The following is a 27,024-nucleotide window of genomic DNA, read 5'->3' as shown; positions in this document are numbered from 1 at the left end:
AAGATAGAAAAGTACTGGAATCAGATTGACCTTAGGTCTTGCAAATCCATAAAATTCTATTGAGTTCCTGTAGCTGTTAAATGTAGAACAAAGTTGCCCCTTCTGTTCAGAGTACATCATTACCACAGATCAAAGGCATCATGAATTAGTTGTAGATTTTCAAAAATTGTCTGTCCGTGTTCTAAAATTTTTGTATTTATATAGGCAGGCAGCTAAGTTATAACTGATGTCTTTTTATACATCTTTTAAGGAATAAACCTGAGTATTTCACGTTAATTATTTTACAATAGAAAACAATATCTTAAACCTGCTGGCTGCACCCACAGAATCTATTTTTTGTAACTTGTCCACTGTTACCTTTTTATTTATTTATTTTTATGGTAGAAGTTGTAGGTTTACAGCCACCTTTATCTTTGAGTAACCAACCTGATCATTTACTAGCAGACAAGGCTAGTTGAATTAGACCGTCCAGCAAAGCGTGTTACTGGGTAGCTCTACTGGTCATGAGTCTTTGAGATCGTAGACCACAATTTAGCCAGTGCCTTACTCAGAGGCAACTAATTAAGGTCAGGGAACTTCTAGGAGCTCGTTATATCATTAGACAAAATCTCTGAAATCTAGAAGGAATAGCTGTCTCCGTCCTGATAAATTGCCATCTTATCTTCCCAGAATCCTGTTCAGAGCGGGAATCACTGCTGTAATCTGTCCTAAGGGGGTCATTCTTGATCCCTTTCCCCGAAGAGGCTGAACTTCCTGAGAGGTCCTGAATGTTTTGGCAGCCAGGAAAGGGATTTTTTTTTCTCTCTGCCTCGTCACTGCCTACTTTGTCCTCTAGCAAAACTAATAAAAACCTCAGTTAGAGCAATCTGTTCCATGGACCAGAGTCAGACTGCAACTTGTCCCTTGGTCTTTTGGGGAGATGGTTGTGTATAGTTTATTCAGGTGCCCTCCCTATTGCCCCGCTTCTTCCCGCTGCCTTTCTGAGGACGCAGCATGGTGTCAGAGAAATAGCATGGGGAGTCGGTCCTGGACAGGTTTATCACCTACAAGCCTTGGACAACTCAGCTTTGGTTTCCTCAATGGTAGAACAGTGAGATCAATGTCTGCTTTACAAGGTGGTCAAGATGAAATGATAAAAAGAATAGTACATCTACTATAGTGCCTGGGACATAGTAGGCACTCAATAAATAGTTGTTATAATTATTATTCAAATTATTATTCATTGCTTGTTAGAAACTCAAGGAATTTACATTATTCATATTTTCCTCAGCTGAAATAAAATTGCATAACTAGAGTTACTTTCCAAAAACAAACAACATTCCATTGTTTTTTTTTAAAAAAAAGGTCCTTATTTTCTTCTCCTTGTTCTTTTCTTGTCTCTTCCAGTGGCACCCCCCACCCCCCCGTCACTTCCCCAGGCAATCCATATGAATGTCTGTTATACTATTTCAGAAATATGCTTTTTGTCAGAAATGAATATGTATTAATTATTCCACCACACAGCTTGTTTCTATTGTAATTACACACCCAACTGTAGTCTGTACTCAAAATTTAATGTGGTCTTCGTAAACTAATGAACAACATCCTATCTCAAAGCTGAAATTCCAGCTTTCATTATAATCCACAGGCTCTATTACAATCACTGTAACCTTTTTTCATTCTGTTTGGAAATGCCGAATTGCTGCTTTCTGTTAAAGTTCTGTTCTTATATGAAAACTGAAGCCTGCAGTCAGAGAAAGCCAGTAATCAGATAGTGGCGGTTCAAGCAGTTATCTGGAGCCGGGGTGTTGTTTCTGGACTGCTTCTAACTGCTTGACTGTCTCCAGACCTAACGTGCCAGATGCAAGAAGAGCTAGCTGACTACAAAAGGCCCAAAGATTAACTCTTTTGGAGAAACTACTCTTGGAATGATGAGTGTGCTTCTCCTTTTGCTGAAAGTTTGGGCCAGCTCATTGCTGTTGTTGAGTGAAAGCCTGACACATGGGCCAAAGGGTGCATCTCTAACCCCCTTGACTCACTGTTGATACAATAGTCTGCTGGAAGACCAGTGTCTTTATGAAACCAGCTTTACTGTGCTTCTAAATTTTACTGTCCTTGTGCCAGTTTCTTTTCATGTCTGCTTGGAGGAAAATGCTGAGAGCTTGGAAGCTCTGGAATCCTGCCACTCACTGAGCTAGTGTGCAGCACAGGGAACGGGAGGCCTCGGATGGCAGCAGACTGTCCACGGCAGGGGGCTGGCCAGTGCATTCTCAGGTTGCCTTCCCTTCATGCTTCTCTCTCCCCTGTTGTTTTCCAGGTAGTGAAGCTGATTTTAGCTCCTCGAGCAGCACAGGCAGCATTTCCGCTCCCGAGGTCCACATGTCTGCTGCAGGAAGCAAGCGGTCCTCTTTTTCACGCAAGTAGGCACTGTCTCCCGCTCTGTGATTATTAAGACGTTTTGCACGGGTGACTTACCTGTACCTTTTGTTTCTGTAGAACCACCCGGATTACTGTCCTCTCATGTTTTCTTACTATTCACTGAGTGTTTTTACAGTGATTTGAAAGTGGTACTTTTCCCCACCTTCCTACACTGGTCACATGGCTTGGCCTCCATTTGTCCACCCGTGCCCGTCTCCCTTCCAGTCTTTGGATCTGTGTCCACTTGTCCTTCTCCTCCTCCCCCACTCCCCCTCACTTTTCACTCCCCTGTGTACTGATCGGGACATTAAGCCACCAGTCTCTCATTTCCCACCTCCCTTCCCTCTCCATGAATCTATCACCTCCTAGCTGTGAAGCCTCTTTCCTATAACCTCTACAAAAATGAGCTTCATTTTTTTCATGTGTGTGAAAGAAGCATAGGGATCCCCTAACAGCTCCCAGCAGTCACTTGGGGAAGGGGTAAAGAAGAGGGTGAAGGTGGTAGGTGTGGGGTGGCAACCACTGCAAGAAGCAATAGAGAAATCAGTTCAGGGCATGGGCTCTCGAGCTGGGCAGCTTTGATACGAACCCAAGCTCCACCACCTACCTGCTGCATGGCCCTGGGCTAGCTGCTTAACTTCTCTATGCCTCAGTTTCCTCATCTCATAGGATTTATTATTAGGACTGAATGAGTTAATATATGTAAAGTGTTGAGCCAGTGCTTGGAGCATCTTTATTATTTGGATTGGGGAAGAAAAGGACCATGAGAAGTTAGAAGCCACCATTCACATTTGGAGGGACAGGTTGTAAGCTCCAGGATTCTCTACTCCTCACTAGTGGCTTCATTTGTTCATCCATTCATTTAAGCACTATCGAGCATCTACCATGAGGCAGGTTCTGGAAACATGACAGTGAAAAAAAAAAAACTCCATGGAACTTATATTAACTCTCCTGGGGTGAGAAAGACAATAAATACCTAAATGATATGGTGATAACTGCTTTGAATTAAAATAAAAAATAAAAAAAAAAAAAAGGGCAGGGTAAGGACAGAGAGAGTATGGATGGTATGGATGTGTGGTATGTTTTAGATAGTCTGGTTCCAGAGCCCTGGGCAGGCACCTGAACGAAGCCCTGGACTGAGACACAAGAACCTCTGGGAAGATTTCCCTGTGATCTTAGACAAGTCAGTCGACTGTCCTGGGCTACAGTGCCAAATTTGTCAAAAGAAGGTTGGACTACATAATCTGTAAGGTTCCTTCCTGGAGAAAAACTGTTTGGTTTCTACTCAGCAAGCAAATACTGCCTCTCACTTGGGTGAGCAAAAGGCTTGGCTGATGTTTATAAAAGGACCTGAGACCCCCTGGTGCACAGTTTTATCGTTAAAAACAAACTTGTAACACAAGATTGAAGTCCACAGTGAAAAAGCATAATCACTCTATCCCCAAACGCCGTCTATTTTGGAAATAAAGTGCCTCTGGGATCACAAGGCATGTATATAAACATCTTCTATATAAACATGAGATGCAGCTTTCTCTGAGAATAAATGACTTATTTAACCTATTCAATACATTTGCATATATCATAGTCCAAAGTGTTAATCTAGAAAGAGGCAGATAAAAAGGACAGCCTGTAGAAGACGCCAATTTTCTTACTTTTATTAAACATTTCAAAGGAAGTTGTGTTTGTATTTAAATGCCAGGGTGATGTCAATAATTTCAAGCCTTAGGAAAAAAAAGTTTGGAATTCATGGTTTCTTCATGTGATTAAAACTTGATATATTAATGGCCAAAAGCATCTTATAAAGGAAAAACAAAGTTGGAGGACTCACATTTCTCAAATTTAAAAGTGAAAAGACAACATACACAATGGGAGAAAATATTTGGAAACTACATATCTGATGAGTGTAATATCCAGAATATATTAAGAAATCCTAAGTCTCAATGACAGAAAGACAACCAACCAAATTTTAAAATGAGTAAAAGACCTGAGAAGACATTTCTCCAAAGAAGATCTACAAGTGGCCAAAAAGCATGTGAAAAGATGCTTGATATCATTGGTCATTAGGAAAATGCAAATCAAAACCACGATGAGATACCATTTCACACCCACTAGAATGGCTATTATTAAAAAAAAAAAAAAAAGACAAAATAACAAGGGTTAGGGAAGATGTGGAGAAATAAGAACAGTTGTTCATTGCTGGTGGGAAAGTAAAATGGTGTAGCCTTTGTGGAAAACAGCTTGATGGTTCCTCAGAAAGTTAAGTATAGAATTACCATATGACCCAGCAATCCCACTTCTAGGGGACCCAAAAGGATTGAAAACAGGGACTGAACACTCATTTGCACACCAATGTTCAGAGCAGCATTATTCATAATTGCCAAGAGATGGAAGCAACCCAAGTGTCTATTAACAGATGAATGGATAAACAAAATGTGATACATACATAAAATGGAATATTATAACCTGTGAAAAGGAATGAAGTTCTGATACATGGAACAACATGGATGGACCTTGAAGACATGATGTTGAGTGAAATATGCCAGAACCAAAAGGACAAATATTGTCTGAGCTCACCAATATGAAATAATTTAAAATTAGCAAATTCATGGAGTCAGTAACTAGAATACAGGGGCCAGAGTAAGGGTAGGGAATGGGGACTTAATTCTTAATTGGTACAGTGTTTCTGTTTGGGGTGATGGAAAAGTTTTGGTAATGTGTAAGTGGTGATGGTGACACAACATTGTGAATATAATTAACACCACTGAATTACATATCTGAATGTGGTTAAAAGAGGAAATTTTAGGCAGTATATGTGTTGCTAGGATAAAAATTAACAAAAAAGTTAGCTATTAGAAACAGTGTAATAATTTATTTCCTGAAATACATTTTAAGTCTTGAGTGTTCTTTACCCAATGTTTTATAGTTGAGAAATTTTGCTTTAATCGAGATGCAAGGTGAATGTATATCACTAAAAGTGATGGTGAAGTTCATGTATCAACTTGGCTAGATTATGATGTCCAGCTGTTTCGTCCAGCAGGCACTGATTGTTACTGTGAGGATATTTGTGGACTTAAATCTTCAGTCAGTTGATTGCATTTATGGCTGATTACATCCACAATCAACTAAGGAGACTGCCTTCAACAATGGTAGAAGTCTCATTCAGTCAGTTGGTGGCCTTAGACAGAGAAATGATTTCAGCAGTCAGAAGGAAGAATTTCAGCCAGCCAGCTCCTCCTGGGAGCCTTCTTTGGAGTTCCCAGCTTGCAGCCTGCCCTCAGAATTCATACTTGCCAATCCCCACAGTCACGTGAGCCAATTCCTGTAAAAAAATCTCATAATACTTATATTTTATGTTTCTGTCTATTTCCCTGGAGAACCCTGACCAATACACTAATTGTGCACCGCACTTAAATTTAAGTCAGTGGAGAATATTTTAGGTGATAACCACATACATAGCAGCTGCCTAAATCCTTCTTACAAACTAAAAACAATAAATTCCATTTGTGTAGAGTGGGAAACATTTCCTAGAGTTAAAAGAACTAGATTTGAATCCCAGCTCAGCTGGGTGTTCTTGGACTAGTTATCTTCCCTGAGCCTCAGTTACCTCATGTGTAAAAGGGGGTAATAATTGTATAATGCCTATAGGGCACTGGTTAAAATTAAATGAAACCATGTTCATAAAAGTTCTAAGAACAAGGCAAGGGTCACAGAAGAGCCTCAGCAAAGGGTTAACTCAGAATAGAATTAACCAGATCAAAATTAGGGAGAGCTCTTTACTTTGTCTCCTAACTTGTAATGGTTAATGGTCCATATTTCTCATAGCCACATTAAGAAACAGTTAGGCTGATTGTTGCCAGACTTACAAGTAAAGCATGGAGATGAAAATCTGAGCCAGAGTATATGTTCCTTTCAGCTTTTCTTGAAGTCCTTCCCACTACAGTTGGTTTGTCAGTACATCTGTTCTATATAAAGTGTCTCCTTCTCACAAAAAGAAGGAAGAGCCCATTTGACTGGTTTAAAAAGAAAAGAACTTTTAACTTTAGAATCTGGTGATGTTTCATTTATGTGTGACTGGCTGGGTTGACAGCTAGAATAAATTGAATTTGAATTTAAATAAGTGATTTTGGTTTTGGAGCCAAGAGTACCCACATGTACACTCAAATTCACAAATACTCAAATTCTCATTGAACTGTGTTGGTTAGCTACAGCTGCAAAGAGGGGAGATTGTCAAATAACAGTACTACTCTACCAAAGGTATCTCATGTCCCTTTTATTTTGTTGTAATGCCATCAAGTAATATTCCTGACACAGAGCTGATAGCATTTTTAAGTAATTTCAGCATTCTCAATATGCTTCCTTATGCTAGTCAGTGTCAAATTTCTGGAATTAGATTAACAGGGAAGTTCAAACAAGTTTATCCTGTAATGACACCCTACAGTTGAATTGCTCTTAATAGCTTATCGAATGTGTTCACATGCATTCTTTCACTTGATTTTCATTTCAACACTGTGAGGAAGGCAGGAAAGGTTATTTTATAACCCCATAGAGAAGGGAAAATTAAGTGGCTTACTTGCTGAGGTCCCCCATACGCCTGGCAGCACCAGTACTCAAAGCCAGTTCCTTCATTCAGCAGTCATTTAGAGAGCACCCACCAGGTGCCAGCAAGTAGTGGGTATATAAAAGAACTGGTTATGTTCCTGCCTTCCAGGACACCTCAGTTTTTGATATGAGTGATAAGTTACATGATGGAAGTCTACACAGAGTACTAAGGGGCACCAAGGTGAGGCACCCAAACCAGCCTAGGGAAGGAAGATTTCAGAGAAGGCTGCTTGGAGTGTATTTACCATTGGCCTCAAAGTAGGAGGTAACCAGCCCAGGGGTTTAGGGTAAGGAGTGGGAGGAGAACATTATAGAGAGAGGAAGTTATAGATTCAAAAACATTAACATGATTGACAGAATAGATTCTTCGGGAAACTAAATTGGAATTCTGGAGTGTAGAGGGAGGATTGGTGGAAATGGGGTTTGTTGAGGTGAATGGAATTGAATCTTGTAAGCCGTGTTGAGGAATCTCTGGCCTTTATTCTGGAGTCAATGGGGTGTGTTTGAATGGCTCTCAAGAAAGCAGTGATGTTCAAATGCCATCTTAGAAAGGCTACTCCAGCCACAAGTTCAGGTCCCTGATGGATTGGGCAAGGCAAAAGGCAAGGAACCAAGAGGCAGTGTTACAGGCTCTCAATAGCCAAAGGATAAGGGTTGTGGTAAGTCATTGGGGATGGAAAGAAAAGGAAAAATATATGCATAACGGGAGACAAAATTACAGTATTGATACTTTTATGTGGGTTATGTTTGTCCTCTTTTCTTCTTCTTTATGGGCAACCATCTTCTCCCTCATCCTCCAAGTGAACCACTCTAATTTGCAGACCCTAAAATGAACCAAACCCAAATATTTTAAAACTAAAATAGCTATACTGGAACCAAAACCACATCTTCAAAGCAGCCTTCAAAATGAACCTAAACCAAATCATTTTTTTACCTAGTTTGTGTTCTTAACAGGTAATTGAGTTTAATCCAAAACAAAGTTTTATGCTCAGGAACTATTTGAAAGGGCAGCAGAGAGAGAGATGTTGCCTGTGTGCTAATGATGCAAGGAGAGGAAATATTGGGCAAAGGGGCAGGATACTGCTCATGAAAAGGTCAATTTGCACTAGTAATTATGCTGCCCCATTCGACTCTAAGAAGTGGATTTTCTTAGTAGTAACTACCTTCAAGGAGTAAAACATGAGCATTTGAGCACCTCTAGCCATGAAGATTGTAACATTTCTCATGCTTTTCTCCCAGTCGTGGTCCCCATGGGAGGAGTAACGGAGCTTCGTCATACAAGTCTGTCAACAGCCCACCATCCCCACGGGCAAGTGACCTTCTGTCCATGCTGTGCAGGAATCAGCTGAGTCCCATTCACGTCCATCCCAGTTATGCACCTTCTTCCCCAAGTAGCAGCAACTCTGGCTCCTACAAAGGAAGTGACTGCAGCCCAATCATGAAGTGAGTTCTGTGCATCTCCAAATTCATGGTTCTTAGTTTGTCCTATTTGATAAGCTTTTCTTTAAAAAAGAAAAAAAAGAAGTAAAGAAGCATACAACTCTGTCCTCCACATTTTTCTACAATAAGACACATCTCTGCTGCTGCAGAAAGAGCACAAACCACAATTCTAACAAGATGCAGCAGTGGCAGGGGGATAGGGAGGGAAAATGGCAAAGTGGCAGTAAAGGATCCTGCTCATTTCCCTCAGGGCAGGGGGGAATCATTCATGAGTTTGTTCATTCATTCAGGCCTCAAATGCTTACTGAGAACACGATGGACCAGGTACTGTGGTAAGCCCTGGGACTGGAGAGGTGAGCAACAGAGACGTTCCCTGTGTTTACTGTCCAGCAGTCTCATGACAAAAACAAATTAAGATCATCTGCAAGTACCCGTTGCTATAAGAGTGTGTTAAAAGGGCGTCCAGCTGAGTTTGGAGGGATCAGGGACGGCTTCTCTGAGAAAGTGAAATCGAAGTGAGATCTAAGGGTCAAGCAAGGAGTTAATGAGTCCCTGGCAGGGTGGGGAGGGGCAAAGGGGAACACAGGGAGGGAACGGCACATCCACAGGGGCCGTGGAAAGCAGACGGGAGGATTGGGAACTGGACCTCGACACAACGCAGACTTGGATGGAGTACAGCGCAGGGGAAGCAGGGCAAGTGAAGTGGAAAAGAGTCAAAGAAAAGCTGCCAGCCCTTGTCCTTCAGGCTTCTTCCTTCTGGGAGTCCCTTTCCTCATTAGTCAGTTCCCTCATAGCAGGGAAGCCCGGCTCTTAGCAATGCCTGAGAAGGGCCAAGATTCCAGCTACAGATGTTTTGTGGAACATTGGGTGCCTCTCGTACAAAACACGGGTGAGAGTGGAGTAGCCTTGTTCCCTTCAGAATAAGGAACCCTTCAGTTTCCACCAAATCAGCACACTCACCCTAGGGATTGATTTGGGAACAATCTGAATTCAGAGAATAACAATCAGGAGCTTTAGGCAGTGGCAGGTTGTGTGGAAGTTAGGTCATCTGGACGCCTTCCTTCCCCCTTCCCCTCCGTCCCCTCCGCATTGCCCTTTTAATATTATGTCATGTTACTCTGAAATGACACCACAGGCCTGAGGACAATTGTGCATTATTCTATATGAGATCTCTCCTAAGCCATAGAAAAGCCTCCCTCTCCACTGCCCCCTTCAGAAACTCAACATACGCCCCTCAATTGTCCAAGTAATTAACAGTCCTAAGATTGGCAGGTATGTACCACTCCACCTTCTGAAGTAATATCACACATCTTTGAGGTTTAAGACCCCAACACACAGCCACTGTTCCTTCTCCAGCTGGTGGCTCTGGGTGTTATTTTTCTTTTTACAGGAAAGGAAACAGGGAAAAAAGTAACATTTCATTACCTGGATTGTTTCAGGAGGTCTGGGCGGTATATGTCTTGTGGTGAAAATCATGGTGTCAAGCCCCCCAATCCAGAGCAGTATTTGACTCCTCTGCAGCAGAAGGAGGTTACGGTGAGACACCTAAAGACCAAACTGAAGGAATCCGAGTGTCGACTTCATGAAAGGTGAATCCACATTATCTATGTAAGATAGTTTAGGACCGTGTATGTTTCCATAAAATGAAATGTGAACCAAAACTATAGAAAAGAAGAAAAGTGATTTTGATTATTGTCTGCCAAATGTCTTAAATCAGTTTCTCAGAAGAGCCATTTGGGAATTACGCGTGATTCCGCTGTTTCAGTTCACGGGTCACTGGCTGGTTGGGGGACCCTCTTTCTCTGGGTGTGCACTGCTTTGGCATGAAGACTTGGGTGTGTGTGTGTGAGACTACACTACACGGCAGGAACACTTACAGGAACCATCCCGTGCTTCCAGCGGAATGGGTTACACGCAGCAGGCCCCTCTGAAACCCTGTTTACCTCAGCAGGAGAGTGGGCGGCTGTGTGCATTGTTATTCCTGCAAGCTATTTCGAGTTGAAGGAAGACATTAGTTATTCTTGGCCAAGTATTAAGGTAAAAAATTAAAAAAATAAAAATAAAAACAACAAAAAAAGCAGCCCATGCTTAAGGGATGTTATTTCAGAAAGAAAAGACCTCTGGCACCTGGGGGAATGCCAGGTTTTCTGCCAGATGGTTTGCTTCAGAAACATTTTGGGACAGGCTAGTGGAGCTCTGACCAGGGGGCTCGATCAGGTAGCTGTGAGCGGTGTCGGGGTGAGACAGAGTGAGGCAGGGTGTGCGTTCTCTGGTCTGATTCAGGGCCTTGCCCACTGGTGAACCCACTCCTCCTCCTCTGCCCCTGCAAGGATATGTAAAACACCCAGTGCCTTAGGGTGGGGGCTGCGAGGAGGGGTGTTCTTCATCTTCAACATTAACGTGGCTCCATCCCCTGCCTGAAGGAGACTTGAGAACCAAACTCACCTCTGGGGTGAATCAGACCCTACATTCTGCACCTATTTGGTTTATGATTTGAGGAATCCATATGAACACTCCTGGGAGGGACGTGTGGGGAAACTGCGACACTGGAGCAAATATCCAAGTGATTCTAAGCAAAATCCCTTCAAATATATGAAGGCCCTGACTACTGCGTCTTCATATGCACGAGGATATGAGAACATGTATTTACATTTGACTATGAAGAAATGACATTATAGGTTATTTGACAAAGATCTGGAAATAGGTTCCCATGGGAAGTTATTTGATATGCTAGAATGATCTGAAACAAGGGATAAAGTCTTCTCAGTTTAGGTTGGGTTCAACATCATTGTTCCTGAAGGGAAATAGAATAAGCAATTTTCAGTTAGTCTTTGAAACATGTAGCACTTTATGATTTTTAAAAAATTTTAAATTTAACATGAAAATAAAATCAAAATATTTTTGCAGAGCTAAAAATTACCAGCTTGCCTCTGTTTTTGATAAATAATAAAAAGTAAATTAGATTTTCCCTTCACAAATTGCTGTGGACATTATGAAATCTTTGGCTGTGGAGAAGATAGCAAGCTAAGAGACTCTATTGTGTTCTAATAATGAAATTTCAAATGTTAAGTATTGAACAGAGGTAATGCTTGTACTTAACTGCAGTGCCTGACATAGTGAGCACACGCGCACACACACACAACAAAACCAGTGGTAGCGATTTTGATTCTTATTCTATTATTTTAGCTATTTTACAATTAAAGGATGAGGGATGCATAGTTCATTGCTAATACCTGCCAAAGAAAACATTTCAAAACTGATCCCATCTCTGTTTCAAGTAGAAGAGTGTGGGCTCTCAGATGTGTGTCAGAATTGCTTGCTGCCTGGTTCACAGTTGCCATTTTTTTTAACCACACTTGCTTTCCCATCCAGGGAAACTGAAATTGTGGAGCTGAAGTCCCAGTTGGCCCGTATGAGAGAAGACTGGATTGAAGAGGAGTGCCACCGGGTGGAGGCACAGTTGGCACTGAAGGAAGCCAAGAAAGAGATTAAACAGCTCAAACAGGTCATCGAAACCATGAGGAGCAGCTTGGCCGATAAAGATAAAGGCATTCAGAAGTATTTTGTGGACATAAATATCCAAAACAAGAAGCTGGAGTCTCTACTTCAGAGCATGGAGATGGCACACAGTGGCTCTCTGAGGGATGAACTGTATCTAGACTTTCCATGTGATTCCCCAGAAAAAAGCTTTACCCTAAACACCCCTCTTGGCAAGATGGCAGATGGGTTGTCTCTGGAAGAGCCGGTCACAGAGGAAGGGGCTGACAGCGAGCTGCTGATGGGAGATAGCATGGCCGAGGGCACCGATCTGTTTGATGAGATGGTGACATCCACTACCACAGAGTCTGGCGATTTGGCGCTTCTTCGTTCCACCCCGGGGGCAAAGGTGCTCGAGGGCCTCGCCGTCTCCGTGGATCAAGCGGAGGGCGGCGTGGGGGTGGAGCAGGCCGTCCAGACCGTCGCGGCGCCATACAGCCCCGCAGTCTCGGAGCTCATGCAGCATGTGCTCAAGCTCCAGGACCCCGGTTCCTCGAGCTCAGAATCCTCTGAAGAGGCTGAGGCTGACCCAACAGAAGGCTTCCCCGAGGCCATCCCTGCCTTACTGGTTGATTTAACTCCGAGAAGTCCAAACTCAGCCATCCTTTTGTCTCCTGTGGAGACCCCGTACAACATGGCGGAGACGGAAGCTCATGAAAACCGCCTCATGAGAGAGCTGGATTTTGCGGCCTGCGCAGAAGAAAGGTTTGGCGACGTCATCCCGCTCCCTCCCGGGGCCCTCGTGAGGCAGTACTGGAGCAGCAGCTTCCTGGTGGATCTCCTGGCCGTGGCGGCCCCTGCGGTCCCCACCGTTCTGTGGGCTTTCAGTACTCAGAGAGGGGGGACAGACCCGGTCTACAACATCGGGGCCTTGCTCCGGGGCTGCTGTGTGGTGGCCCTGCATTCACTCCGCCGCACCGCCTTTCATGTCAAAACCTAAGTAGACGCGATTGTTCGTGTACCAGTTTGTCCCATGAGGCATTGTGCCAGGTGGAGAAACAGCAGGTCGCTCTGTGGCAGTCTCTGTCCTGTCCTTTTGCTCCTCAGTATTTGATTTGCACTATAGTTGAAGCCTGTTCACTGTTTAAAACCGGAGGTATCTTCAAAGGCATGGAAACCTGGTCCAAGTAAATGTCCCACCAGCGTGGTATATAAAGCATGCTCATGACCCTGCTGTGTCGTCTGAGGTACCCGTTCTTATCCTAGCAGTTCAGGAAGAGGAAACGCCAAGTTTGCACTTTCGAGACAGCTTCTGTAAGGCTGGCATGTTATCTCCTTGCTTTGCTTTGTGCTGTGTTAAAATGTGTAATTGTTCCAGCTTTCCAGTGGTCTTGTGCATAGCAGGGGACTGTAACCAAAAATAAAAATGTGTTTGTGTAATTGGTTGGAAGAAGTCTTGAATAGCTTAGTGTCTTACGTGGCATTGATAAAGTTTGAGTGATTGCAGGTTTTTACTAAACGTAGCGCTCCAAAGTCTTAAATGGTTTGTTTGTTCTTAAACAACTTGTTGATGAAAATTGTATGTAAGTTTATGATGTATTAACTTATTTTTTGCTTATATATATAGTGTTTTATTGGAAATTGTTTGTAACCATACATTTAAGCATGACGATAATAAAGATTAGTGTTCCATTGGAATAAATGTTTTATCCTCCTATAAAGTAATTGTCTCTTATTTTACTTATATAAGTGAAAGACTAAATGGATTGCAGATCCTTCCATCTTTGCCAATAGGGGTCTATAAAAATGGCATTAAATTAAGAAATGAGAAAGAGGGAAAAATAATTCTGAAAGGTGAGGATATCTTACCCTATCTTTTAAAAAGGCATCATTCATGGATAAAAATAGATGTGATCATTTGTTTGCTGTTAAATGCCCTTGCGCTTTTCTGCATATTTGTTCAATAAGCATGTATTAAATATAATCAGGAATGTTCGGTTAATTTTTTTAAGCTTTCTGGGAATGCAGAGGAGAATATGCTATTGCCATGTGCCCCCCTCCCATAGAGGAACAGAGAGCAGGTGGCTGGAAGGATAAGATGATATTTGCTCTATATAACTTCACCTGCTCCTCACTCCAGCCTTGTGAGGTGGGTATTATTCCATTTTTCAGATGAGGGAGCTGAGCCTCAAAGAGGGAAATTGTTCTGGGTCCCATACTTAATCTCCAGAAGCCAGGTTTTTGTGTCTCCAAAACAAATGCCTTTTTCACTTCACCCAGCAAAGGGAAGAGACATGAAGAACATTTCTCTTCTTTCGATAGCACTTACTCCCTTTAACCACCACATTTTTACTTACCATGTCTTGCTTATTGCCCATGCCCCCACTAAAATATTAACTCTGTGAGGTCAGGGATCTCTATTCTGTTTTGTTCACAGGTGGAAGTGAGGAACTTAGGAGAGTACATGACACATAGTAGGACGTCTAAAGGTAGTTGTTGGATGAGTTAATTCATCCAACAGTAAGTAGTTTGAATTAATTCATCCAACAACTACTTACTGGGTGCTTAAAGACTAGGCACTTTGCTGGATCAGTCATCAGTAGTGAAGGAAACTGATAATATTTTGACCCTCATGGAGCTTATATTCTGTGTCTGTGAAAGACAACATGCCACCAAATAAGTAAACAAGATAATTTCAGATATTGAATAGTTCCAAGGAAGTAAGGTTTTTTTGACCAAGAGTGACTTGGGCAAAGGTAAGTAACATACCTCTGAAGAAATAATATTGGTGCAAATGAATGAAAAAGAGCCAGTCACGTTATGGTATGGAAGTAAAATGTTCCATAAAGGACAAACGCACTGAGAAGGAAAAGTGCTCAGCATGTTAGAGGGGCATTAAGGAGGCCTGTGTGGCCAGAGCAGAGTGAGAAGGGAAACGGGAGGCTGGAGCAATGGACAAAAAGCTAGTTCATATGGGGCCATGTAAATCATGGCACGGGGTTGAGTTTATTCCCAAGACAATGAGAAGCTATCAGTGGGTTTTAAACAGAGTGATGACATAATCTGCTTTCTTTCTGTCTGTCTGTCTTCTTTTGCAATGGATGCTATATGGAGAATACATTGTAGGTAGGCAGGAGTGGAAGCAGGGAAACCATTTAGGGATCTACTGTAGTAGTCCAGATGAGAGATTATGACAATTTGGATGTGAAAGTGGATGTAGAAATTAAGTTGAATAATTATAGATATAACTTGAAGAGAAACTAATGTGATTTCCTGACAGATTGGATATGAGGAGGGAATGGAGTAGAATGTGAGGAAAAATGAAATGATGACAGATTTTTGGCTTGAGCCAAAAATGAATGGTGGTGCCTTTTACTCATAAGGGAAAGAGTTGGAGAGAAACAAGCTTGGCTGGGAAAATAAATTTGACATGTCTGTTAAATATTCACATAGAGATATCAAGCAAATAATTGCATATATGAATGTGAAATTCATGGGAGCTATCAGGGCTAGAGTTATAAAATTGGGGTTCTTCAGCATCTACAGAGCTTTTAAAACCATGGGAACAGATGAGATCATCTAGCAAGAATGTAAAAAAAAAGAGGAAAGAAGGCTGAAAACAGTCTTGATCTTTTGATCTAGATAGGATGAACCAACAAAATAGCCTGGGATTGGGCAGCCCAAATGGTAGGAGGAAAACTAGTTGTATGTGGTATTAAGAAAACCAGGAGAATGGTTCAGGAAGAATAGAGTGGTCAACTGCGTTGAAATGCTACTAATTAACACAAGAACAGATATATGTCTACTGGCTTTAACAACAAGGTCTTAGAGACCTTGTCAAAATAACTTTCCTTGGAGAAATGGGGATGGAAGCCAGATGGGAAGGGGTTAAGGGGTAAATGGAAGACATTAAAAATCTCCCATGTGTATAGCCATTTTTGCATGTTCACGTTTTACTGTGAAGGGGAATAGGGAAATGGGTGAAAGTTACAAAGATATAAAATAATGGATTTTGTTTTTTGTTTTTTCACTCTTGAGAAAGGGCATGTTTGAATACTTTTGCAAATGATTCAATAAAAAGAAAGAAATTGATGGTATAGAAGGGGGTAACTGAAGGAGGGAAAACCCTTGAGAAGGCAAAGAATGGATGAGAGCCAGGGCAAGAGGATGTATGTGTGGAGAGAGGTGGTTTGATTTAATAGAGACATTTTCTTTTATTGGAACACACACCAGTCACAGACACACTACACACATACACTCACAGTACAGATCGTGCAGCTCCAGAGAGCAGTAAAGGGATTTGACTAGAATGGAAGGGAAACTATTTCTGGAAGTGAATAATTGGAAGAGCCCCCAAACAATGAGTCATGCTGACTCAGGTCCCTTCCTGTAGTCCAACTCAGACCAATACCTCGACGCCGGCATCTTCTTTAAAGTCAACTCCTTAGTTTATTTTCAGTCATTGCTAAATTAAAGCATTTTTACCCTAAGAAAAAACTATAAGCCTGTTTTTGCTAACCACTTGTTGCTACAAAAACAAATATCACCACACCTACTCAGCATTATTCTTTATCAATTCAAGTTGGATAGAAAAATGGACTCTGGTAAGGAAGAATTCTTCATGAACAACAAACATGTATGTTGATTATCAAATCGGAGGCAGATGATCACTAACAGCAAATTGCTTTGTTGTCTCAATGTCCTGTATCTTTCTTCAAGTAAACCAAAAAGCAACTCATTTGAGACAAATTTTGGACACTTTACATCCTATCCATTCCTGAACAAAATTGCAAGGTAAAATGGAAGATCCTGGAATAGTTATTTCTTTTTATTTTTCTTGTTCATCAGGGTTTCAGCATCCATCATCTGTGGAAAATTACTGCTTTGATTCAGAACAAAGTCGCTTACAAATGAGTGCCTTGGAGTAAATAAAAGATGGAACATAGCTTGCCTTTCGGAAGCCCAAGGCGTTGGCTGGTTTTGTGGACAGAATGATCTGATCCCATAAAAAGAAGCGTGTCAAAGTTGCTTTCACTAATTTGGGTGTTTGTGATGTACAAACAGGCAGGAAAATGGAAAAAAAGAACAATTCCACTCTATTGAACAAATCGCTGTCCCATCAAAGCAAATGTTAAGCATTTCCTACAGTAATGTGTGCAAATATTCCAATTTACAAGAAAAGATTTTTTTCCCAAGGGATATGCTGACCTTTTCAAGTTGAGCTGTTCAGAAAAGAGGAAAAATGCAGTCCACTCAGATGCCAAGAGTTTCTGACATTTGTGGCAGGAAAAAAAGAAGTCTGTGATTTACATTTATCATAGACTTTGCTTAAGTAGTAGTTGGATCTGATGTGCTTTTCTCTTGAGAACTTTTCATTTTAAAAGGTTTGGGGTAGTTTCTGACTTTCATTTTGGGTCAGTGAGCTAACTGCTATAAAATGCCTTTCCATTCTTGCCAGGCAAAATGTGCACAATGAAGCAGTAACCTAGAAAATTAAAAATAACAGTTTATAGGAATCAAATCTTGAAAATTGTCCAAACAAAAATAAGTAGAAAGTCAAAATAGAATAAAACAGGTTTATATCAAGTAAATGTTGTTGAATACCTGGAACACATGCTCCGCTGTGACTACTGACTCTTCTACTGTCACAATGATTGTGACAACTAATGGTTACAACAATTCCAAATTTTAAAATTCAAAGAAAGTGTAAATGCTGTTCAGAAGAGTTTGGGTGAAAAGATTGCAATATTTCAGTGGCTTTCAAATTTTTTAAAAGGTGTATCTCTGTTTTAAATGTTTTAAATATGGAAACCCATATATAAAACACAGAAGTGAAGCTTTTGGAACAGGGGCACCTGGAGCCCTAACATTTGTATACCAGATTCTTTGAAAACTGTCGGTTCAATTAAGGTCTCATGTCTGGTAACTCTTAATTGGAATAGTACTCTGGCTACTGCCAAAGACTCAATCCTCTAACTGTCCTAAACAAATGAATGCTTAAAGGAGTTGTTTTTTAACCCTTTTCTACAAAACTGCATTTGCCAGTGCTCTGTTGGTTTAACCGTGAAAAGGACTCATTTCTCACTTTCAGCACAGAGGCTTTATAAGCACTGGATACTAGTCATGTGAATTAATGATGTAAAAACTTTCAGTCCAAATTTCAGTCCCCTTGTGAATACCCAAGGTAGGCATCATAGCCTCTTCCTCTTTGTGGCCCTAAAGTTCCTCCCCAGGGCCATCATATCTGATCCACCTTCAGGGATATTTTCACTCTCAATCCTTGGAAGTGTCATTTCTGATGAAAGCTGTTTTAAGTCATTTTGAAAGACACCAAATAGTTGCCAGATCAGAGCTTTAGTGACTGGAATATGAAAACTATTAACAATGGCCATACTTTCCTAATTTGATGGTGTAGTAAGAACATCCCTCCCCTTCATTGTAATAAAAATAGCTCACAGCATTTGAAATGATTTGCCGGTCTCACTTTCTACAGTAAACAACAGGTCCTGGCATTTTAAGCTGACCTTTAATTCCTCTGAACCGGCATATTATTTCTGGCTTGGTTATACATAGAAAATAAAAAATGAAAGCAGTCTTAATAATTCTCCCATCCCCCACAAGCAATGCATGGGAAAAAAGCTTCAAAATAATCATCCATGTACTACCTTGTCCATGAGGGCGCCTTCTAATCAAGACAGATTAGGCAATTATGAGGCTCAGATGCACTGCAGAGCTTCAAGAAAGTAGTAAAAAGTACTTGTATTTTTGTATATTTAAATTAAAATGAGACAAGTTAAATATATCTATATCCTTATGCACATCTTACTTCACTTAGCACTGCAATAAAAGTCATAAAATATTTTTAAAATTTATTTTGGACACCATATACCTAATGATTTAATTTTTCTCCATAAAATAGGTAAACACAACTTACACTCAGGAATAGTCAACAGATTTGGGAAATGCATTGCTATATAAATTAAGAAATCAAGTTAAAATATTTTAACAAGTGAAACCAATTATGCGTAGTAGTTAGTATCTTATAATAATGAGCCAAAGCTGGCCTAAGGATAAGAAATCATAATTTCTCTCAACATACTGACTCAGGATATGTACGTTGAATTCTCTGTGCATGGAGATGATTTTTTTCTGTGCCATTTGTTCTCCCATTCAGATCCTAAAGACACATGTTACTAAAATAAATAGGCAAGGTCAGGGACACAATTTGTAGCCAGGAAAGTCTCTAGGTACAAAACTTAGTGGTCTGCACATCCACAAAAACTGTGACCTTTGCCTAATTAGACTTAAGATCTAATTGAGTGAGCTAATTGGCTTATTTTTGCAAATGTGTTAAGTCACACTTCATTTTGTCTTATTATCTGACCCAAGTAAACAGGGAGTATATAATTATATGGCATTGACATTCAACCATAGTTGTCATTTATATGAAAATAAAAAACTACTTTCCTTCATATTAAGTTCTTAGAAAACACAAACGGATATTACATTTAGTATATTTTGCAACACCACCTTTGATTTGAGTTCTTTAAGAACTAGAGAGGTACTTTTAACTTTATGGCAGTTCATAGTTTCATCACATTGAGATGCCTTAGAAATCATAGTCCATATTGAATGCTGATTAACCACTAATAACCTGCTTTCAAAGCTTGCTATTTGCTTTTCCATTAATAAAAGAAAAGCATACAACTGCCTTTCTAAGGCTTGTTTTTCTTATATGAGAAATACGGATACTGTCTACCTCACTGGACTGTCATGGATGTAATTAGCTACAGAATCTCCGACAGGGCTGAGCATATCAAAAATGTTGGTTCCTTTTCCTCACAAAATATGCAGTATAACCCAAAGGTACAGACAAATTAATATTGCAAGAAGTCAACTTCTTCCACTCTACAGGGAAGAGGCTGTCAATACCAGTGGAAAAAGTGCATAGAGGAATACGGGGTCTCAAAACAACGACCATTTGTTGAGTACTTCTATATGTGCCAGGCACTATACTGAACAACTTACATACATCTCAAACCTTAAAACCACCATCCCCATTTAAAAAACCTGCAAGCTCAAGCAAGTTGTTTTAAAAATATTGCACCATTGCTGCGGCACCTGAGAAGCTCTCAAAGTTGACTTGATCAGATCAATTTATGGGGAAATCATCTGCATAAACAGCCATGGAAGTCCTCTGAAAGGGAAGGATAAGATTATCTTGGGCTGGCCACAGACTTTCAGCAAAAGTTTCTCTGCAAAAGCTCCTACTTGTGGATAAGCAGTGTCAGCAGCAGGAATGCAACAGTAAAAAAATCTCTTGGGGGTGGGGAAAGTATTCCTAAAACAAAAGTGTCTCTTTCCAGAGCTTGAACTTGGAAACTTCTGGTGAAAATGAATTTTACCAACTTACTCTGGTTACTGAGTATGCCCGATAGCCATGACTAAGGAACAATGAGGATAAATAGGGAGCAAAACTAGAAAACAATTGAGTATAAAAGGAATCCAGGTCTGTTGCTATAACCTTGGAACAGCTTTGGTTATGATCAAGTGAAGGAAGTTATGAAAACAACTCAAATTAAAAAATAAAATCAATGTAAATGGGAAAAAGAAATTTATTAAGTTATTAGCTACAAAAATATGCTCTTGATGGACTGAACATTTTTTTAGCCCTGCAATTCACTTGAGAGGGTAGAAGCCCCTGCCCTGGAACAATCTTGGAACTCCCCCACACTTGACTTCAGCTAGATCCTCTTAGCCTGTAACTGTTGTATTTGCTTACCCATTTATGAAAGTTTTCCTTTGAACAAACGGCTAAAAATTACGAAGACATTGCAATAGATTATTCCAATTCTGAACTATGTAGGATCAAACGTGTACATTAGTTCTAAAATGTCATTACTGACAAAATTTAGGCTTTTTTAGAACATTGGCCATGGTTAGGTTTACAGTATAGTGTAAACTCGGAGTAGTTTTTGAAGCTCAATCCAGATGTCAGTTTCTATAGCTACCACCTTCTTCCCAACCACCAGTCTTCTCCACCCAAGAATAATCACTGCCCTGGCCAGAAGCAAGTACATGTCAAAACTGAGGAATTTCAGAAGTTGAATTTTAAATGGTCATTTCTAAATGTTAACTTAAATATGCTACCAAAATGAAGAGCTAAAATACAACTAAAGGATATCCCTAGATAAAGCTTAATAAAAGAAAAAATGTCTAGAACCACGAATTTATAAATTAAAAAAACACAAAATAAGTTTCGCATGTCTTTGATTATTTGGTATCTCAGTAGATGAAATGCACAATTCAGATAATGGATAGCACTTCACTAATTCTATCTTTGCCTGCCTGTATTTCTTCTTTACTTCTACCAGTAAGATTTTAAAACTGACACATCTATACTGAAATGAAGAAAACAGAAACAGAAGCCACAAATGAAAAAGCAAAAGGGGCCAGTTTGCCACCGTGAAGAATTTATCACGTGTCTATAACTCAATGACTTCTTTGGGGACTATAATATACTCAGACTCGGTTCAGGAACTTAAGTTTCCATACCAACAGAGGTCAAAAATTTCCAGAACTGTTGTCTATTTTTTCAATGCGAAGTCTATTTCTTCTTTAATCATGAAAACTATAACTTCTACAACAATCTTTATTTCTAAATAAACAACAAAACCAAAAACCTCACTCATGAAAATCATGAGTGAAGCAGACCTTCAATACTTGCCAACTATTGGAGAGAAGTAAAATTAATTTTACTAAAGTAAGTTATCTTTTACGAACTCCAAATTTACAGAAATCATGTAGCATTCCCATAATAACTAAAAAACACAACTGAGGAAAGAGAATAAAATTATTAAAAATTTGAGTCTAATTCTATTTAATTGGGAGTTTATTGGCAGAAATCTCTAATAAACGTGATAACCGAAAATGTGGTTTTGGATTATAACCAGAAGTTTTTTTACCAAAGTTAAATTTAACTGATTCTACAATCACATATAGTGTCTGGAAGCTTAGACAAAGGACATAGGGGGCTCTCACTGTATAACTTATGATTTAACTGTGAAATACTTTAATTCAAATATACTAACAGTGTTTGGGCTATAAATTGTATATGACATTTTAACAATCCACAAAATGTTAATTTTAAGAAATTAAAACTTCTACAGCCATAGGAAATCAGGCTGAATTTATTTTAGTTGTAGAGAAATAGTCGATGGAATTTTCAACTATCAAGTCTAAATTTTTCCCTAATGAACATAGTATATATTTAATTCTTAAAGATATTATTTTGGAACCAGTCAATAACCATAAATAAAAATATTATTATTCTTATCTTGGTTTATAATTTAATGAATCAATAATGTTATCTAGCCAACAACACAGGTAGCCTACATTATGTCAGATATACAAAATTGATACAGAAATCATCTAAAAGCTTTGAAATACAACTGATGGCTTTCTGCATTTGTAAACTAATGACTTTGAGTGGGGGAAGGGAAGAACAAAGGTACGTATAGAAACCATACATCTTAAAATCTACAATGAAAGGGAAAAACCACTAGATACTAGTTTTAAACACCCACATGTTATAATAATGTAAAACAAATCTATCATTTTAAGTGATCTGCAATATTTTTATACATGCAATATAAATTACAAATATGTATAACAACATTGCAACGCCATCTAAAAGAAAAGATGTAGAAAATCTTTATAATAAAATTATTGCATTTAATGTCATTTTCTTCAACAAAAATCAAAATCATCAAATTGCTTAATGTTGTACCAAACAAAAACAATACCTTTTCAAATGTGAGGAAATGTATGCAAACAACAGCTTATGACAACAAAAATAAGGAAATTAAAACTGTACAGTTTGTCTGATTTAGATCAGGTAATCATGGAAGCAAGATGGTATTTAAAATTATTTATTTTATCATTATGCACACTGAAGAAAAGCATTAATAGCAGAGTTCTTTTCCACCGTAAAATTATTTACACCCATTTATTTAGCTAGAAACACTAGCTTGAAGAGGTACTTGTATATTCCATTTGTAATTATTTCTCTACAGCAATCAACTGTCTCATAATTGGAGCATGTTGAATAAAATGTTGTCTCAAAGGCCTTTTTTTGCTTTTTTAAGTTTCAACCATTAAGAGTTCAAAGTACTCTGGGAGAATCCTGGTGTCCTGGATGACCTGATGAATGCATTAAAATCAAGCAGCATGCTCGTATTCTGAAAATACTCTTAAATCCACACAAATGTTGCTTGCATTGTGGAGCTCAGATTTCCCCTCCTGGCACGATGACATCTGATGATCATTTGTTATGAAAGTTTCACACCAATTTTGTTTTGTTCCTTCTTCATTAGCCGCTGGGCTTCCTTTTCCATTTTCTTTCTTTGTTGTTCTGCTGCTCTCTTTTCTCTGTCTGCTATTTTCTGCTGCCTGGATTTTGAAAAGAAACACTTTCTTATTTTTACTTTCAGGAAATTCCACACAGGCAAAATAGCAAATAAATTCCAGGAGGAAATAACAATGTCTTTTTACTATCATCAAATAAATTAAAAGTCTTGATTCTCCTCACTGCTTTTAAAATTTCAAGATTTTTCAAAAACAGTATCTTTACAAAAAAAAAACCACCTTTAGAACACGACTTACAAAACAGAAGTGGTATTATCCTTACTTTACGAGTAAGTAAATAAGAACCCATGTCTCTTGAGCATTCTTCAGATTATTTCCACTAAAACACTACTTCCACTGGATCACACCTTCTTTTTGAAACCATTTTAAAAACCTGATATTGAGGATTAAATCTTCTGTCATTATAATAGTAGTTTAAAAGTAAGCTAAAGGATGTCAATGCAAAACAGCACAGAATATACTGCAGAAAGAAAATGAAAATGTAAAACCTACCTGCCAATTAGAAGCTAGAAACCTATTTTGATTAATATTTAATCAGCTCTCCTATTAAATGTGCAGAATAGTAGGTATTTACTAATTACACATTATAAAATACACATCTTCTCCTTAGCCCACTGGCCCCAAATCACTAAACCTATCTATCTTTATTGATTTGTATAGGGAAGGGGATAGGAGTAGGGTAATAAAACAGAAAAAGGAGAGGGAACAGAAATTGGTCCTGGAGTTCAAGGGTTGGGGTATGAGAAAATAAGTGAAGTATCATGGAAAGTTAAGGAAAGAAACTGTGGGTCACAGTTGGGACAGGCAACCCTGGGTTACATGCAGAAAAATCCAGTGTGGATTACCTGTACATGGGGCAGCTCAAAAGTTGACTATAATGAGTGAAATTATCCAGTTCAAGAAAGTAGAGACTTATTTTACATAACATTTTGACTTTCACCATCAATTAACTAAGGTTCTAAAGAATAGTGTAAGAAAATTTACTTTTCACTAGCTCTGCCCACTTTTGAGCAAAACTGATAACTTGCACTAAAAAAGTCAAAACACCAGGTGCAAAAAGGAAGATGGGAAAAGAATTATAAAGAGAATAGAGAGGCGGGGCAAGATGGCAGACTGGTGAGCTGTAAGTTTTAGTTACTCCTCCAGGAAAGTAGGTAAAAAGCCAGGAACTGCGTGGACTGGACACCACAGAGCAATCTGTCTTTGGGCATACTTCATACAACACTCATGAAAACGTGGAACTGCTGAGATCAGCGAAATCTGTAAGTTTTGCGGCCAGGGGACCCGCGCCCCTCCCTGCCAGGCTCAGTCCCGGGGGAGGAGGGGCTGTCAGCTCCAGGAAGGAGAAGGGAGAACTGCAGTGGCTGCTCTTATCGAAAACTCATTCTACTGATTCAAACTCCAACCATAGATAGACTGAGACCAGACACCAGAGACTCTGAGAGCAGCCAGCCCAGCAGAGAGGAGACAGGCATAGAAAAAAAACAACACGAACAACTCCAAAATAAAAGCAGAGGATTTTTGGAGTTCTGGTGAACACAGAAAGGGGAAGGGCGGAGCTCAGGCCTTGAGGCGCATATGCAAATCCCGAAGCAAAGCTGATCTCTCTGCCCTGTGCACCTTTCCTTAATGGCCCTGGTTGCTTTGTCTATTAGCATTTCAATAACCCATTAGATCTCTGAGGAGGGCCGTTTTTTTTTTTTTTTTTTTTTTTTTAAATCCTTTTTGCTTTTTCTAAAACAATTACTCTAAGAAGCTCAATACAGAAAGCTTCAAAGAATTGCAATTTGGGCATGTCAAGTCAAGAGCAGAACTAAGAGAGCTCTGAGACAAAAGGCAATAATCCAGTGGCTGAGAAAATTCACTAAACAACACAACTTCCCAAGAAAAGGGGGGTGTCCGCTCACAGCCACCATCCTGGTGGACAGGAAACACTCCTGCCCATCGCCAGCCCCATAGCCCAGAGCTGCCCCAGACAACCCAGTGTGACGGAAGTGCTTCAAATAACAGGCACACACCACAAAACTGGGCGTGGACATTAGCCTTCCCTGCAACCTCAGCTGAATGTCCCAGAGCTGGGAAGGTGGAGCAGTGTGAATTAACAAAGCCCCATTCAGCCATCATTTCAGCAGACTGGGAGCCTCCCTACACAGCCCAGCAGCCCAGAACTGCCCTGGGGGGACGGCACTCACCTGTGACATAGCACAGTCATCCCTCAACAGAGGACCCGGGGTGCACAGCCTGGAAGAGGGGCCCACTTGCAAGTCTCAGGAGCCATACGCCAATACCAAAGACTTGTGGGTCAGTGACAGAGACAAACTGTGGCAGGACTGAACTGAAGGATTAGACTATTGCAGCAGCTTTAAAACTCTAGGATCATCAGGGAGATTTGATTGTTAGGGCCACCCCCCATCCCCGACTGCCCAGAAACACGCCCCACATACAGGGCAGGCAACACCAACTACACACGCAAGCTTGGTACACCAATTGGGCCCCACAAGACTCACTCCCCCACTCACCAAAAAGGCTAAGCAGGGGAGATCTGGCTTGTGGAGAACAGGTGGCTCGTGGACGTCACCTGCTGGTTAGTTAGAGAAAGTGTACTCCACGAAGCTGTAGATCTGATAAATTAGAGATAAGGACTTCAACTGGTCTACAAACCCTAAAAGAACCCTATCAAGTTCAGCAAATGCCACGAGGCCAAAAACAACAGAAAATTATAAAGCATATGAAAAAACCAGACGATATGGATAACCCAAGCCCAAGCACCCAAATCAAAAGACCAGAAGAGACACAGCACCTAGAGCAGCTACTCAAAGAACTAAAGATGAACAATGAGACCATAGTACGGGATATGAAGGAAATCAAGAAGACCCTAGAAGAGCATAAAGAAGACATTGCAAGACTAAATAAAAAAATGGATGATCTTATGGAAATTAAAGAAACTGTTGACCAAATTAAAAAGATTCTGGACACTCATAGTACAAGACTAGAAGAAGTTGAACAACGAATCAGTGACCTGGAAGATGACAGAATGGAAAATGAAAGCATAAAAGAAAGAATGGGGAAAAAAATTGAAAAACTCGAAATGGACCTCAGGGATATGATAGATAATATGAAACATCCGAATATAAGACTCATTGGTGTCCCAGAAGGGGAAGAAAAGGGTAAAGGTCTAGGAAGAGTATTCAAAGAAATTGTTGGGGAAAACTTCCCAAATCTTCTAAACAACATAAATACACAAATCATAAATGCTCAGCGAACTCGAAATAGAATCAATCCAAAAAAACCCACTCCGAGACATATACTGATCACACTGTCAAACACAGAAGAGAAGGAGCAAGTTCTTAAAGCAGCAAGAGAAAAGCAATTCACCACATACAAAGGAAACAGCATAAGACTAAGTAGTGACTACTCAGCAGCCACCATGGAGGCAAGAAGGCAGTGGCACGGTATATTTAAAATTCTGAGTGAGAGGAATTTCCAGCCAAGAATACTTTATCCAGCAAAGCTCTCCTTCAAATTTGAGGGAGAGCTTAAATTTTTCACAGACAAAGAAATGCTGAGAGAATTTGCTAACAAGAGACCTGCCCTACTGGAGATACTAAAGGGAGCCATACAGACAGAGAAACAAAGACAGGACAGAGAGACTTGGAGAAAGGTTCAGTACTAAAGAGATTCGGT

The 27,024-nt window shown here is 40.0% G+C and overlaps 2 protein-coding genes across 10 annotated transcripts in view; one reads left to right on the top strand and one right to left on the bottom strand.

The window, feature by feature from the left end:
- SYBU (syntabulin) overlaps positions 1–13,623 on the top strand; it is a 141,496-nt gene extending 127,873 nt beyond the window's left edge. For 6 of the 7 annotated variants that reach the window (XM_037802873.1, XM_037802872.1, XM_037802876.1 and 3 more), the window contains 4 exons: positions 2,297–2,399; positions 8,236–8,439; positions 9,876–10,025; positions 11,809–13,623. In XM_037802873.1, coding sequence (XP_037658801.1) covers positions 2,297–2,399; positions 8,236–8,439; positions 9,876–10,025; positions 11,809–12,913 — 1,562 coding nt within the window. In that variant the 3' untranslated portion in view covers positions 12,914–13,623. The remainder of the gene's footprint in view (positions 1–2,296; positions 2,400–8,235; positions 8,440–9,875; positions 10,026–11,808) is intronic. The other variant, XM_037802877.1, reaches the window with a different exon arrangement.
- Positions 13,624–20,510: 6,887 nt separating this feature from the next.
- Positions 20,511–27,024, bottom strand: part of EBAG9 (estrogen receptor binding site associated antigen 9) — a 31,373-nt gene continuing 24,859 nt past the window's right edge. For all 3 annotated transcript variants that reach the window (XM_037803287.1, XM_037803288.1, XM_037803289.1), the window contains exon 7: positions 20,511–23,364. In XM_037803287.1, the coding sequence (XP_037659215.1) occupies positions 23,244–23,364 (121 nt within the window). In that variant the 3' untranslated portion in view covers positions 20,511–23,243. The remainder of the gene's footprint in view (positions 23,365–27,024) is intronic.

The sequence above is a fragment of the Choloepus didactylus genome, chromosome 14 (genome assembly GCF_015220235.1).
Source record: "Choloepus didactylus isolate mChoDid1 chromosome 14, mChoDid1.pri, whole genome shotgun sequence".
NCBI lineage: Eukaryota > Metazoa > Chordata > Mammalia > Pilosa > Megalonychidae > Choloepus > Choloepus didactylus.
Note: the sequence above shows the minus strand (reverse complement) of the source record. Positions and strands in the feature narration are given on the sequence as shown.